Genomic DNA, 14,543 nt, shown 5'->3' with positions numbered 1-14,543 from the left:
CTGCCATACCCAGCCATACTCTGTGATACCCAGCCATACTCGGTGATACCCTGCAATACCCAGCCATACTCTGCAATACCCAGCCATACTGTGTGATACTCTGCAATACCCAGCCATACTCTGCAATATCCAGCCATACTCGGTGATACCCTGCAATGCCCAGCCATACCCGGTGACACTCTGCAATACTCAGCCATACTCGGCCATGCTCAGCCATACTCTGTGATACCCTGCAATACCCAGCCATATTCGGTGATACCCTGCAATACTCAGTGATACCCAGCCATTCTCAGCCATGCTCAGCTGTACTCAGCCTCTGTATGTGGCCAGGCTGTGGAAGTCCTACACATGTGTTATCGCCGTACTCAGGAGGAGTAGGAGAATCTATTTTGGGGTGTCATTTTTGGTATGTACATACTATGTGTTAGAAATATTGTATAAATGGACAATAAAGTAAAATGAACAATAAAAAAAAATATATATTTAAAGCGCCCCTTTCCCCATGTGCTCGCATGAAGAAGCGAACGCATATGTAAGTCCCGCCCACATATGAAAACGGTGTTCAAACCACACATGTGAGGTATCGCTGTGAACGTCCCTAGACCGCCTCTGTAACTCAAAACATGTAACCGTAAAAAAATGTAAAGAGTTGCCTATGGGGATTTTTAACTAGCGACGTTTGGCGCCATTCCACGAGCGTGTGCAATTTTGAAGGGTGACATGTTAGGTATCTATTTACTTGGCGTAACATCATCTTTCACATTATGCAAAAACATTGGGCTAACTTTACTGTTTTATTTTCTTTAAAGCACAAAACTGTATTTTTTTCCAAAAAAAAGTGTTTGAAAAATTGCTGCGCAAATACCGTGCGAGATAAAAAGTTGCAACGATCACCAATGTATTCTCTAGGGTCTTTGCTAAAATAAAACATATATATATAATGTTTTGGGGTTCTATGTAATTTTCTAGCAAATAAATGATGATTTTTACATGTAGGAGAGAAATGTCAGAATTGTCCTGGGTGCTCCAGAACGCCTGATGGCGCTCCCTGCATGTTAGGCCTCTGTATGTTGCCACACTGTGTAAAAGTCTCACACATGTGGTATCTCCATACTCAGGAGTAATAGCAGAATGTGTTTTGGGGTGTAATTTGGGGTATGCATATGCTGTGTGTGAGAAATAACCTGATAATATGACAATTTTGTTAAAAAAAAAAAAAAAAGGAAAAAAAATCTCGATTTTGAAAAGAATTGTGGGAAAAAATGACAACTTAAAAAAAACCTCTTACTAAATACCTTGGAATGTCTTCTTTCCAAAAAGGGGTCATTTGGGGATATTTGTACTTTTCTGGCATGTTAGGGTCTCAAGAAATGAGATAGGCCATCAGTACTTCAGGTGTGATCAATTTTCAGGTATTGGAACCATAGCTTGTGGACTCTATAACTTTCACACAGACCAAATAATATCCACCAATGTGTACTTATTTTTACCAAATATATGTAGTAGTATAAATTTGGCCAAAATGTATGAAGAAAAATTACTAATCTGCTCAATTTTATAACAGAAACAAAGAAAAAATAATTTTTTTACAGAATTTTCTGTATTTTTTCTTTTATAGCACAAAAAATAAAAAACCCAGCTGTGATTAACCACTTGCTTACTGGGCACTTAAACCCCCCTCCTGCCCAGACCAATTTTCAGCTTTCAGCACTGATGCACTTTGAATGACAATTGCTCGGTCATACAACACCGTACCCAAATGAAATTTTTATCATTTTTTTCCCACAAATAGAGCTTTCTTTTGGTGGTATTTAATTACAGCTGGGAGTTTTATTTTTTGCTAAACAAACAAAAAAAGATGCAAAAAAAAAAAAAATAAGTCCCGGCAAAGGAGGTCCGCGCTGTAGCCGTCATTTCGCTATAGCGCGGGTCTCAAGTGGTTAAATACCACCAAAAGAAAGCTCTATTTGTGTGAAAAAAAGGACAAAAATTTCATATGGGTACAGTGTTGCATGACTGAGTAATTGTCATTCAAAATGTGAGAGCACCGAAAGCTGAAAATTGGTCTGGTTTAAGGGGGTTTAAGTGCCCAGTGGTCAGGTGGTTAAACCCGAACACATATTAATTACACAGGTTCTGTGGCTGATTAAACTCACTTAGTGCCTTATCTGCATTTAGCCTCAGAACCTATGTAATTCATACGTGTTTGGGTTTAAAGGGGTGAGGTGGCAACTCTAAGCTGGGATGAGCTCTGTCCTTGAAAGCACTCCCAGCAGTGTACTACAGGAGAGGAGCCAGCTGGATCCCTGAGCGGCACCCCCTGTTTGTTGTCTTGTAACACTCATTCGCTGCACTGTATCTATAGAAGAGCAGTGTTGTTACCTTAGAACAAGAAGTATGTTAGGACTACTAACTCCTCCACTCTCTTCATCTCCATTACATAAAGGGGAGTTATTTTGTAGCTCTTAGAAGTTTGCTGGGAAAACTAAAAACATACCAACTTTTTGAGATGGGAACGAGGGACACCTGTTAAAAAAGTAGGTAGGCATATTTCTACCAATATTATTGCTTTATAATGGCTTTTGAAATTTACAAATGCAGCAATTCAGAAACTGGATAAGGACTCTTTCACACGGGGTGGATCAGTGATGATTACTCTGTTGATCCCAGTTGAGCAGGAAGATGACAGGTCCGTCTCTGCACACTGTGCAGGGACGGACCTGTCAGAGCGCCGCTCTCCCCTATGGGAGATCAGGCGACGACGGACCGCAGAGTCCATCGTCACCCGATCTGAAGATGGATAGAAAAGTAGGTTTTTCCTCTGTCACACTTTTTCGGATCGCAGCGGGTCGGATGTCAGCGGACGTGTCACCGCTAACATCTGACACTCCATAGACCTCTATGGAGCATACGTTCAGGTCCGCCTGAAAAACTGAAAGGCTAACCTGAACGGATTGGCCGTGTGAAAGAGGCCTAAAAGGTTTAACACGTGAAACACTTTTTGAAAGATAAATAATGCATTTTATATACAACTATATAGAACAAGGGACAAATGAGGATGGACAGGGGGACAATGTTTCAAATCAGGGACAATCCCTCAAAATTAGGAAAAGTTGGGAACTATGTGATAAAAAAATGTTTCAGTTTTCAGATCAGCTCAAAGGAAGCGACAACGGCAGTGCAAGATCAATGGGTATTTTATCTTCCCGAGAATGTTCATAGCCAGAAAAAGAAAACAAATGCCTCCACCACAACTAACAACTGCTATAGGGGGCTTCCGGATCCTGATAAGCCCCCACCCACAGAACCCCACAACCACTGGGCCAGGATTGTGGAGACGAGGCCCTTATCTTCATCAGTGTGAATAAGGTACATTGCCAAAGGGGTTATCACCCCATGTTGAAGGCTTGTGGTTTGGTATGGTTCTAGTAGGAATGAGAGGGAATGGTTGCACGCTCCCCCCCCCCCCCCCCCTTTTATTTGGCTTACATGTCCGGATAAAAGTCTGGCATGGATTTATGCAAAACTTCACAATTATTATTTTTTTATGTGGGTGTAGCGGCGGCTCCTAAAGAGCACGCGCTATACATTTTTCAAAGTTAAGATTATACCTAAACTGCAGTTTGGTTTGGGTACAATTGTCTAAATTTGGACTTCAGCATCAGTCTGATTGGACTGTGAGATGTTCAGCCTGGCCACAGGAGGCACTGTCTCTTCTGGCAGGCATGGAACTATGGTCTGGTTAGGTGCTTAGGTTACTCTCTCTTGGAGCCCGCCCAGTGGGAGTGGCGCTCTTGCTGTGCTTTCTGGGAGAGGGTATTTAAAATGCGGACGTCATGTAGTTAGGGGGTTCCGGTCCAGAATGATGTACTGACTTCATGGTCCTGGTTCTCCTGACCAGCCCCCAGGAAGGCTATGGCCTGGGGTGCGGATCCACCCGATCTTGATGTTTTGGGGGCTGGCTAGCCCGAGGCAAGGAAACTAAAGGAGGATTCTGAGGTGGTTGGGTGCTGTCTGGGAGAGATCCAGTGACTTCAAGCATTCCAGGGGAGGACTCTTCAGAAGAAGACCACTTACGGGTTGGTTTCTTAGTAAGAGTCTGGAAGGGCTGAAGTACCCAAGAGAATCCGTTCTTGTGGATATCGCCAAGCTGGCTGAAAGATCCAGGTATCCTATGAGTGTTCTTCAAATTTAGTTTACCTACGTGTTCTACAACAACATCTGTGGCAGAGACATTATCTTGTATGTTCTACAACAACGCCTGTGGCAGAGACTTGTTCCTGAGTAAGCACATTGTTGGCTGCTAGGCCTTGTGAGAAAAGGACTGTCCAACTTGAGTGAACAACCAGTTGCGAATGGCTATTCTCAGGATGCAGTCAAAGGAAGCAAGTTCTTCAACAATTTGACTTTGACATTAAGAGTACCTGAACTTCTTTTCCAACCCTCCGATCCCAATTTAAGAGACCGTTCATTGTCTACGTTTTTGCAAATAAAATCCATTCAACTGGATCTGTTGTCGGTCTCTCAAGTTACTGGGCCATCTACCACAGGACACCCCTAGACGTGAAGCGAGTAGAACCGAAGGTAACGGTAAGCCCAAATCTAACCAGCAGCTCCTTCTGGGGTAGTTCTACATGGGTACCCCTTGAAATCTGTTGTAGAATTTGGAGGGGGCCTCACTTTTTTTGTTGGGTCCCCATTAAAATTCATACCAGACTTGAAGAGCCTGGTGTGATTGGTTGGGGAATCCCCACACCGTTTTTTTTAACACTCTCCCCATCTCTTTGTTTACGTTTATCTGTCAATCTTTGGTTAACAGTGGTTGTTAGGATGATTTTGGATGTCAGCTCCCTCACAACCAGTAGCCCTGAGCTGGAGCTGTGACATTTTCTAGAGGTAGTAATACCACTGCTAAATGTTTCAGTTCTATTTTTGTACATTTGAAAAGTATCGAGTGGCTAAACTATGAGATCATTAGCTTGTGTATTTTTTTTTTTTATTATCATTGATTTTAAGGTAATATTGTCTTTTTTGCTATATTTCCTGCTGTAAAAGTACAACTAAGGGCAACTTTTTTTTTTAGTGTTGGATAGAGAGAAGATGGATTAGAATGCTTGTCGGTTTTTATTGCTGTCGGTGTCCCCATTAGGGAGATTCACTCTCGCTGTTTGTCCTGTTTACTTTTATCATTGAAAGTGAAAGTAAAAGGAAATCCCAAATGTTGGGTTATCCCCAGAAAAGTAATAGAGGGAAAATCTTCCAATGGGAGCACTATCTCTGGTGCTCTGGGGTCCCCAAGAAATTCCATTAATTTGCAGGGGTTTCCTCTAACTTGTTTCTTTACAAAAAAAAAATGATTAGTTAAACAATTTTAGAAATTGGATGAAAGGTTTTGCAGTGGGAAACAATTTTTTAAACAATAAATAGTGCATTTTATATACAGCTATATATAAGACCAAAATGAGGAGGAAAAGGGGACAGAGGGATTTTGTTCCAAATCAGGGACAGTCTCTTGAAATCAGGGACAGTTGCATAGCTTCCAACTGTCTCTGATTTCGAGGGACTGTCCCTGATTTGGGGCAATGTCCCTCTGCCCCTCATTCCTCCTCATTTGTCCCTCATTTTGGTCTGATCTATATAGATGTATAAAAAAAATCACTTTTTGTCTATGAAAAAGTGTTTCCTAGTGGTAAACCTTTCATCTGATTTCTAAATTGCTGCATTTGTAAATTCCAAAAGCCAATATAAAGGAATAGAAGTGGTAAAAAAAGGACTTGTGGGTTTAACCAATTTTTTTTTTTTTTTTACAATTCTCCTTTAAGGGGGAGTGACAAGGGGTGTGTCCTATGCCTGCATGCTTTTGCCGATAGGTGTCCCTCATTCCTATCTCAAAAAGTTGGGAGGTATGCAGTTGGGAGCTATGGGAAGGAGACTATATAAAGTGGGAGCAGCTGCAAAGGAGGGGCAAAAATGTAGAGAGGTGGGGAAGCCGGTGTCTTCCAGTCAAGCATGGTCAATCCAGCAGGAAGAAGGAATGCTCATACCCCACTAAAATGCCACACTCACTATCAATTGTGTGGCAATCTCACCATTAAAGGGATGAAGCAACACTATTTGAGACCTTCGCTGGGCACGCAGGAGAGACACGAAGTGGTGTAAAGAGGCATCTGAGATAGGGGAAACCTAGTAGGCCTGACAGCCCTTAAAGAAACATGCCCCCCCACCCAAAAAAAGACGGTTCCTCTGGCAACATGCCTCTTCCAGACAGAGGAAACTGTTTTGCAATGTGTTTTCTGCCCTGTTGGGAGGAGCTCCATCTCTACATCAATGTCCTGAAAGGCGACTGGATAAAAACAAGCAAAACAAAAATAGGGGTGAGGCCAGGTAGGGTTGCGGGCAGGTATACGTGGACACCAAGCAAGGGTCACATGAGAGGCCTACACCGAGGTGGGTTCTTCTTGGCTACACTAGGCACCTGTATCTGGATCCCTTTTCTACACATGGGGTAACTTTATTCATCAATGCCCTGAAACAAGGCTGAGGCTGTTGTGGAAGAATACTCAACCTCAAGGTGGACCTCTACAGTTAGAGATGAACATACACTGTGTACACTTGCACTGCCCTTTAGCTGTCTCTTCGGTCTTTGTGACAATGTTCTACATAACTTGCATTTAGGAGTGACACGCTGAGCCCTGTCCACATCCACCTGTCCAGCGTTTTCCATAGCTTCCAACTGTCCCTGCTTTTGAGGGACTGTCTATGATTTGGAACAAAGTTTCTCCGTCCCTCTTTCCTCCTCATTTGTCCCTCATTTTGGTCTGATCTATATAGTTGAATATAAAAACATATTTTATCTTTCAAAAAGTGTTTCCCACTTTTCATCCAATTTCTAAATTACTGCATTTGTAAATTTCAAAAGCTAGTATAAAATATTAGTAGTGGTTAAAAAAAAAAAAAGCACTTGTGGGTTTAACTAATAATTTTTTTGTATAATTTTCCTTTAAAGGGGTGTGGCAGAAGGCATGTCCTATGCCTACATACTTTTGCTAATAGTTCCCATCTCAAAAAGTTGTGACTTACCTTAAAGCGTTTGTAACCCGAAAAAGAAAAAAAATAGATCCTGTTCCTTTAAAGCCTGTTATACAGCACAGAGCCTGAGCTGTGTAATTTGACCCCTTCTATCACCTGAAATATCTGGGTGATCCTGCCTGGTTTTGCCCCCCCCCCCTCACTACTGTTTATCATGGCTGCTGAGCCCTGACACCATAGTCAGTTTACGTGCCTCTGTCATCCTCAGCTCTCCTCTGTCCTCCTCTGCCCCACCCCCACCCTGCCTGTCAGCTCCAATCCGCTCCCAGCCCTCCCCTCCTGCTGCTATCATAACTTAGTATTGGTCGTACAATCCCCTGTTATAGTAAATGATTTGCCCCAGTGTATATGTTTTGTAAAAAATACGCTGCTATATACCTTATATTATAGTGCTGCTCAGCTCTCACTTGACTGGTCACCTCTCTCCTCCTTTCCTCTCCTCCTGGTTGACGTCAGTGGGGGATTCTCAGCCCCCCCCCACTTTGCTGTCAGATCAAGAGAGGAAAGAGGCGGTCGGTCACGTGAGTGGTGCTATATAATAAGGTAAATAGCAGCGTATTTTTTACAAAAGACATACACTGGGGCACATAATTTACTATGACAGAGTAGATTGTTGCACCAACACAAGTGGCTTAACAATCACTTTAACTCTTGAACGCCGTACCTCTGTACAGGATGGGAACCCTTGCTGCGTGAATCATCTCCAATTGCTCTGAGAAACAGACTGCTGGTGGAAGGAGTGCCGACAACATCTCCTGCACTGCTAGAGGCTATTCCACCCACCACAGGCACATGCTACTTACAGTCTGCTTGTTAGACTCTCGTTACCCTAGTTTACCACACACTTTATAACTTCCATACTGATGTTCTCATACCCCAAGTACCTAGTGACCTGAACTGTGGAATGGTGCCAGTTACTTGTGTAGCACTGACCCCCGAAAGAGCTGCTGGTTTTGTTGGGCTTACCGTTACCTTCTTGAGTGCTTCTCCGTCTAGGGTTTCCCATGGTAGATGGCCCAAAGAACTGTGGAAACTGACACTGAATCTTCTTTTGGGTTATTTATTTGAAGCAGAAACAGAGCCTCACAGGTTAGGGTAGAGGGTTAGGAATAAGTTCACTGAAACCATAAATTTAGTAAATTAGCCCCAAAACCAAACTGTGGTTTCAGAAAGGTTAACTTTGAAAAAACCATAGTGCCTGCTCGTCAGGAGCCAGCGCTACACTTGCATTACAACCCTTTCAGTAACTTCAGACAAGGCGGGAACAAGGATTACAAAACTTTACTTGAAAAGTGCAAAAGACAATACAATATCCAACTTTCAGAGAGACATAATGCTTTCCTAATTCCCATACTCTAACTCAGGCTATGTGTTGCTCCGGCATACCTGCTAAGGTAGTGTCGATGTAGAATACAGAACCCATCAGTGGTATTCTCCAGCAGCCAGTGTCTTTGGGCTGAACCTTACGCTCCAAAGACTTTACATCCAGATAGTAATGAGAGACATTCTTCTGCTCCCCTAAGGTGTTGTTCTCCATCTCTCCCTCTTATGGACACATTCTCAGGTTTCTGGTGGGCATATTAAGGGCTCTGTGACCCCCTTAGTTCTCCTAGCTCTCTAGCCCTGCGCTCCTTTATTAGGTCTCCAGGCTCTCTAATCCCAGACTCCCTTATTGGGTCTCCCGGGTCTCTAGTCTTGGGCTCCCTCCTTGGGTCTCCCAGCTCTCTAGTCCCAGGCTCCCTCGTCAGGGCTCACAGCTCTCTAGCCCCAGACTCCCTGCTTGTTCTCCCAGCTCTCTTGTCCCGGGCTCCTTCCTTGGGTTTCCCAGCTCTCTAGCCCTGCGCTCCCTTATTGGGTCTCCAGGCTCTCTAGTCCTGGGCTCCCTTATTTGGTCTCCCAGCTCTCTTGTCCTGGGCTTCCTCCTTGGGTCTCCCAGCTCGCAAGTCCCAGGCTCCCTCCTTAGGTCTCTCATCTCTCTAGTCCTGGGCTCCCTCCTTGGGTCTCCCAGCTTTCTAGTCCCAGGCTCCCTCCTTGAGTCTCCCAGCTCTCTAAACCCAGGCTCCCTCATCGGGTCTCCCAGCTCTCTAGCCCCAGACTCCCCCCTTGGGTCTCCCAGCTCTCTTGTCTCAGGCTCCCGCCTTAAGTTTCCTAGCTCTCTAGTCCCAGGCTTCCTCCTTGGGTCTCCCTGCTCTCTAGTCCTGGGCTCCCTTGTCAGGACTCCCAACTCTCTAGCCCTAGACTCCCTCCTTGGGTCTCCCAACTCTCTTGTCCCAGGCTCCCGCCTTAAGTCTCCCAGCTCTCTAGTCCCAGGCTTCCTCCTTGGGTCTCCCAGCTCTCTAATCCCAGGCTCCCTTGTCAGGACTCCCAACTCTCTAGCCTCAGACTCCCTCCTTGGGTCTCCCAACTCTCTTGTCCCAGGCTCCCACCTTAAGTCTCCCAGCTCTCTAGTCCCAGGCTTCCTCCTTGGGTCTCCCAGCTCTCTAGTCCCTGGCTCCCTCGTTGGGGCTCCCAGCTCTTTAGCCCCAGACTCCCTCCTTGGGTCTCCCAGCTCTCTTGTCCCAGGCTCCCGCCTTAAGTCTCCCAGCTCTCTAGTCCCAGGCTTCCTCCTTGGGTCTTCAGCTCTCTAGTACCGGACTCCTTCCTTGGGTTTCCCGGCTCTCTAATCCCAGGCTCCTTCCTTGGGTCTCCCAGCTCTCTAGTCCCAGAATTTCCCTCGGGCTGGACCCCTGCCCCTATGGGCTCATTAGGAGTGGTTTGGATGATGCTGGCCTTCAGGAATGGCGACATCTAGTGGTGGAGAAGAAGAACCATGGGGTAAAGTTCCAAACAAGAAGGTTAGTACTGCAGCAAAAGCCCAGCATTATGAGTCCTGCTCATTACATTGCTGCATACATCGCTACAGTAGGGATGAACCTGGGCTCTATCTGAACAGGGAGTTAGAAGCTAGCTATAATTGCTGGGCCAGGAGGGTGCTGGTTGGAGATTCCCCACCCTGCAGCTGCTGGTATACAAAGGGGGGGGGACTGGGGTGACACGTGTTCCGGATTGCCCTGGACAGTCCTGCATTTTTCAGGTCTGTCCCGGGTCCTGGGCACCTTCATTACGGGACAATACAGAATAGAATGAAACTGATACAACCACCCTGCACAGTGCCCAATCAGGGTGCAGCAAAAGCTTTTCTTAAGGAGCGGGGCCGGGAAGCCGGCCATGGTGTCCTTAACAACCAATAAGTCATCAGCTGTCAATGATGGGCTTCCTGCTGAATAATAATAAAAAAAAATTGGCAGTAAAAAAAAAAAAGAAGGTGTGAATCCCCCCCCCCACCAGTCCAAGCAGTCTCCATGTCCTAATATTATAGTAGTTTGCGGCTTGGAGGCAGGTTGCAGGAGACAATTAGAATAAATGTATATTTCACTTACATTTTCATTAATCTTCAACTTTAATTTTTTTATTTAAAAATAATGTGAATACTTTATTTAATATCAGTTTAATATGAACAATGATTGTATTAGAAACAACCAGAGCGACACAGGGATTTACTTCCGGAAGTGTTTCTCTCCAGCAGGCTACAATGTAACTGAATGAGACATCTGGCACCACGTGACACACACACCGCACTGCTCTCTCGCAGGGAGACGTCATGTGATGAGAAGACGCCGGGGATGCTGGGAGTTGTAGTTTTTTAGCGTCTCGACTTCCGGGAAGAAGGAAGAGTAAACAGCCCGAGCTGGAGGGGAGTCCGGGGGCGACAGCTGGATCCCCGGCGGTGGGGGATGGGGAACTGCCTGTCATCCCAGTCCGCTGATGACCTGTCCCTGCTCAATGATTCTGATGGGGCCAGCCTGCCCGGGGAGCCCCCCCCGCCCTACCAGGTGACCAACTGCATTGTGTGTATATCCCATATACTGACACCTCCTACCTGTATACACACACCTCTATATATACAGCTCCGAGTATACACACCGCTCCCTGTATACACACCTCTATATACACCACTCCTTGTATACACACACCTATATATACCGCTCCCTGTATACACACCTCCTATATACACCGCTCCCTGTATACACACCTCCTATATACACCGCTCCCTGTATACACACCTCCTATATACACCGCTCCCTGTATACACACCTCTATATACACAGCTCCCTGTATACACACCTCTATATATGCCGCTCCCTGTATACACACCTCTATATACACCGCTCCCTGTATACACACCTCTATATATACCGCTCCTTGTATAGACACCTCTATATACACCGCTCCCCGTATACACACACACACACCTCTATATACACCGCTCCCCGTATATACCCACACACACCTTCTATATACACCGCTCCCTGTATACACACACACATCCTATATACACCGCTCCCCGTATATACCCACACACACCTCCTATATACACCGCTCCCTGTATATACACACACACCTCCTATATACACCGCTCCCTGTATATAAACACACACCTCCTATATACACCACTCCCCGTATAAACACACACACACACCTCTATATACACCGCTCCCCTTATATACACACACCTATATATACACACACCTCTATATACACCGCTCCCCTTATATACACACACACACACCTCTATATACACCGCTCCCCTTATATATATATACACACACACCTCTATATACACCGCTCCCCTTATATACACACACACCTCTATATACACCTCTCCCCTTATATATACACACACACACACCTCTATATACACCGCTCCCCTTATATACACACACACACACCTCTATATACACCGCTCTCCTTATATATATACACACACACACCTCTATATACACCGCTCCCCTTATATACACACACACCTCTATATACACCTCTCCCCTTATATATACACACACACACCTCTATATACACCGCTCCCCTTATATACACACACACACACCTCTATATACACCGCTCTCCTTATATATATACACACACACACACACACACACCTCTATATACACCGCTCTCCTTATACACACACACCTCTATATACACCGCTCTCCTTATATACACACACACACACACCTCTATATACACCGCTCTCCTTATATACACACACACACACCTCTATATACACCGCTCTCCTTATATATACACACACACACCTCTATATACACCGCTCTCCTTATATATACACACACACACCTCTATATACACCGCTCTCCTTATATATACACACACACACCTCTATATACACCGCTCTCCTTATATATACACACACACACCTCTATATACACCGCTCTCCTTATATACACACACACACCTCTATATACACCGCTCTCCTTATATACACACACACACCTCTATATACACCGCTCTCCTTATATACACACACACACCTCTATATACACCGCTCTCCTTATACACACAAACACACCTCTATATACACCGCTCCCCTTATATATACACACACACACACACCTCTATATACACCGCTCCCCTTATATACACACACACACACCTCTATATACACCGCTCTCCTTATATATATACACACCTCTATATACACCTCTCCCCTTATATATACACACACACACACCTCTATATACACCGCTCCCCTTATATACACACACACACACCTCTATATACACCGCTCCCCTTATATACACACACACCTCTATATACACCTCTCCCCTTATATATACACACACACACACCTCTATATACACCGCTCCCCTTATATACACACACACACACCTCTATATACACCGCTCTCCTTATATATATACACACACACACACACACACACACACACACCTCTATATACACCGCTCTCCTTATACACACACACCTCTATATACACCGCTCTCCTTATATACACACACACACACCTCTATATACACCGCTCTCCTTATATACACACACACACCTCTATATACACCGCTCTCCTTATATATACACACACACACCTCTATATACACCGCTCTCCTTATATATATACACACACACACCTCTATATACACCGCTCTCCTTATATACACACACACACCTCTATATACACCGCTCTCCTTATATACACACACACACCTCTATATACACCGCTCTCCTTATATACACACACACACCTCTATATACACCGCTCTCCTTATACACACACACACCTCTATATACACCGCTCCCCGTATACACACACACACACACCTCTATATATACACCGCTCCCCGTATACACACACCTCTATATATACACCGCTCCCCGTATACACACACCTCTATATACACCGCTCCCCGTATACACACACACCTCTATATACACCGCTCCCCGTATACACACACACCTCTATATACACCGCTCCCCGTATACACACACACACACCTCTATATACACCGCTCCCCGTATACACACACACCTCCTATATACACCGCTCCCCGTATACACACACACACACCTCTATATACACCGCTCCCCGTATACACACACACCTCTATATACACCGCTCCCCGTATACACACACACACACACCTCTATATACACACACACACACACACACACACACACCTCTATATACACCGCTCCCCGTATACACACACACACACACACCTCTATATACACCGCTCCCCGTATACACACACACACACACACCTCTATATACACCGCTCCCCGTATACACACACACACACCTGTATATACACACACACACACACACACCTCTATATACACCGCTCCCCGTATATACACACACACACACACCTCTATATACACCGCTCCCCGTATACACACACACCTCTATATACACCGCTCCCCGTATATACACACACACACACACACACCTCTATATACACCGCTCCCCGTATACACACACACACACACACACACCTCTATACACCGCTCCCCGTATACACACACACACACACACACACACCTATATACACCGCTCCCCGTATACACACACACACACACACCTCTATATACACCGCTCCCCGTATATACACACACACACACACACCTCTATATACACCGCTCCCCGTATACACACACACACACCTCTATATACACCGCTCCCCGTATATACACACACACACACCTCTATATACACCGCTCCCCGTATACACACACACACACACACCTCTATATACACCGCTCCCCGTATACACACACACACCTCTATATACACCGCTCCCCGTATACACACACACACCTCTATATACACCGCTCCCCGTATACACACACACACACACACACACCTCTATATACACCGCTCCCCGTATACACACACACACACACACACCTCTATATACACCGCTCCCCGTATACACACACACACACACACACACACACACACCTCTATATACACCGCTCCCCGTATACACACACACACCTCTATATACACCGCTCCCCGTATATACACACACACACACACACACACACACACCTCTATATACACCGCTCCCCGTATACACACACACACACACACCCCTCTATAT

The 14,543-nt window shown here is 45.2% G+C and overlaps 1 protein-coding gene across 2 annotated transcripts in view; it reads left to right on the top strand.

The window, feature by feature from the left end:
- Window positions 1-10,713: 10,713 nt before the first annotated feature.
- LOC143961187 (RING finger protein 11-like) overlaps window positions 10,714-14,543 on the top strand; it is a 30,568-nt gene continuing 26,738 nt past the window's right edge. Inside the window, exon 1 of one of the 2 annotated variants that reach the window (XM_077470400.1) lies at window positions 10,714-10,976. In XM_077470400.1, the coding sequence (XP_077326526.1) occupies window positions 10,863-10,976 (114 nt within the window). In that variant the 5' untranslated portion in view covers window positions 10,714-10,862. The remainder of the gene's footprint in view (window positions 10,977-14,543) is intronic. The other variant, XM_077470401.1, reaches the window with a different exon arrangement.

The sequence above is a fragment of the Lithobates pipiens genome, unplaced genomic scaffold (genome assembly GCF_037356315.1).
Source record: "Lithobates pipiens isolate NorthernLeopardFrog02 unplaced genomic scaffold, aLitPip1_a1.2 Scaffold_8, whole genome shotgun sequence".
NCBI classification, from domain to species: domain Eukaryota; kingdom Metazoa; phylum Chordata; class Amphibia; order Anura; family Ranidae; genus Lithobates; species Lithobates pipiens.
The sequence above is the reverse complement of the archived record's forward strand: the minus strand, read 5'-3'. Positions and strand labels throughout refer to the sequence as shown.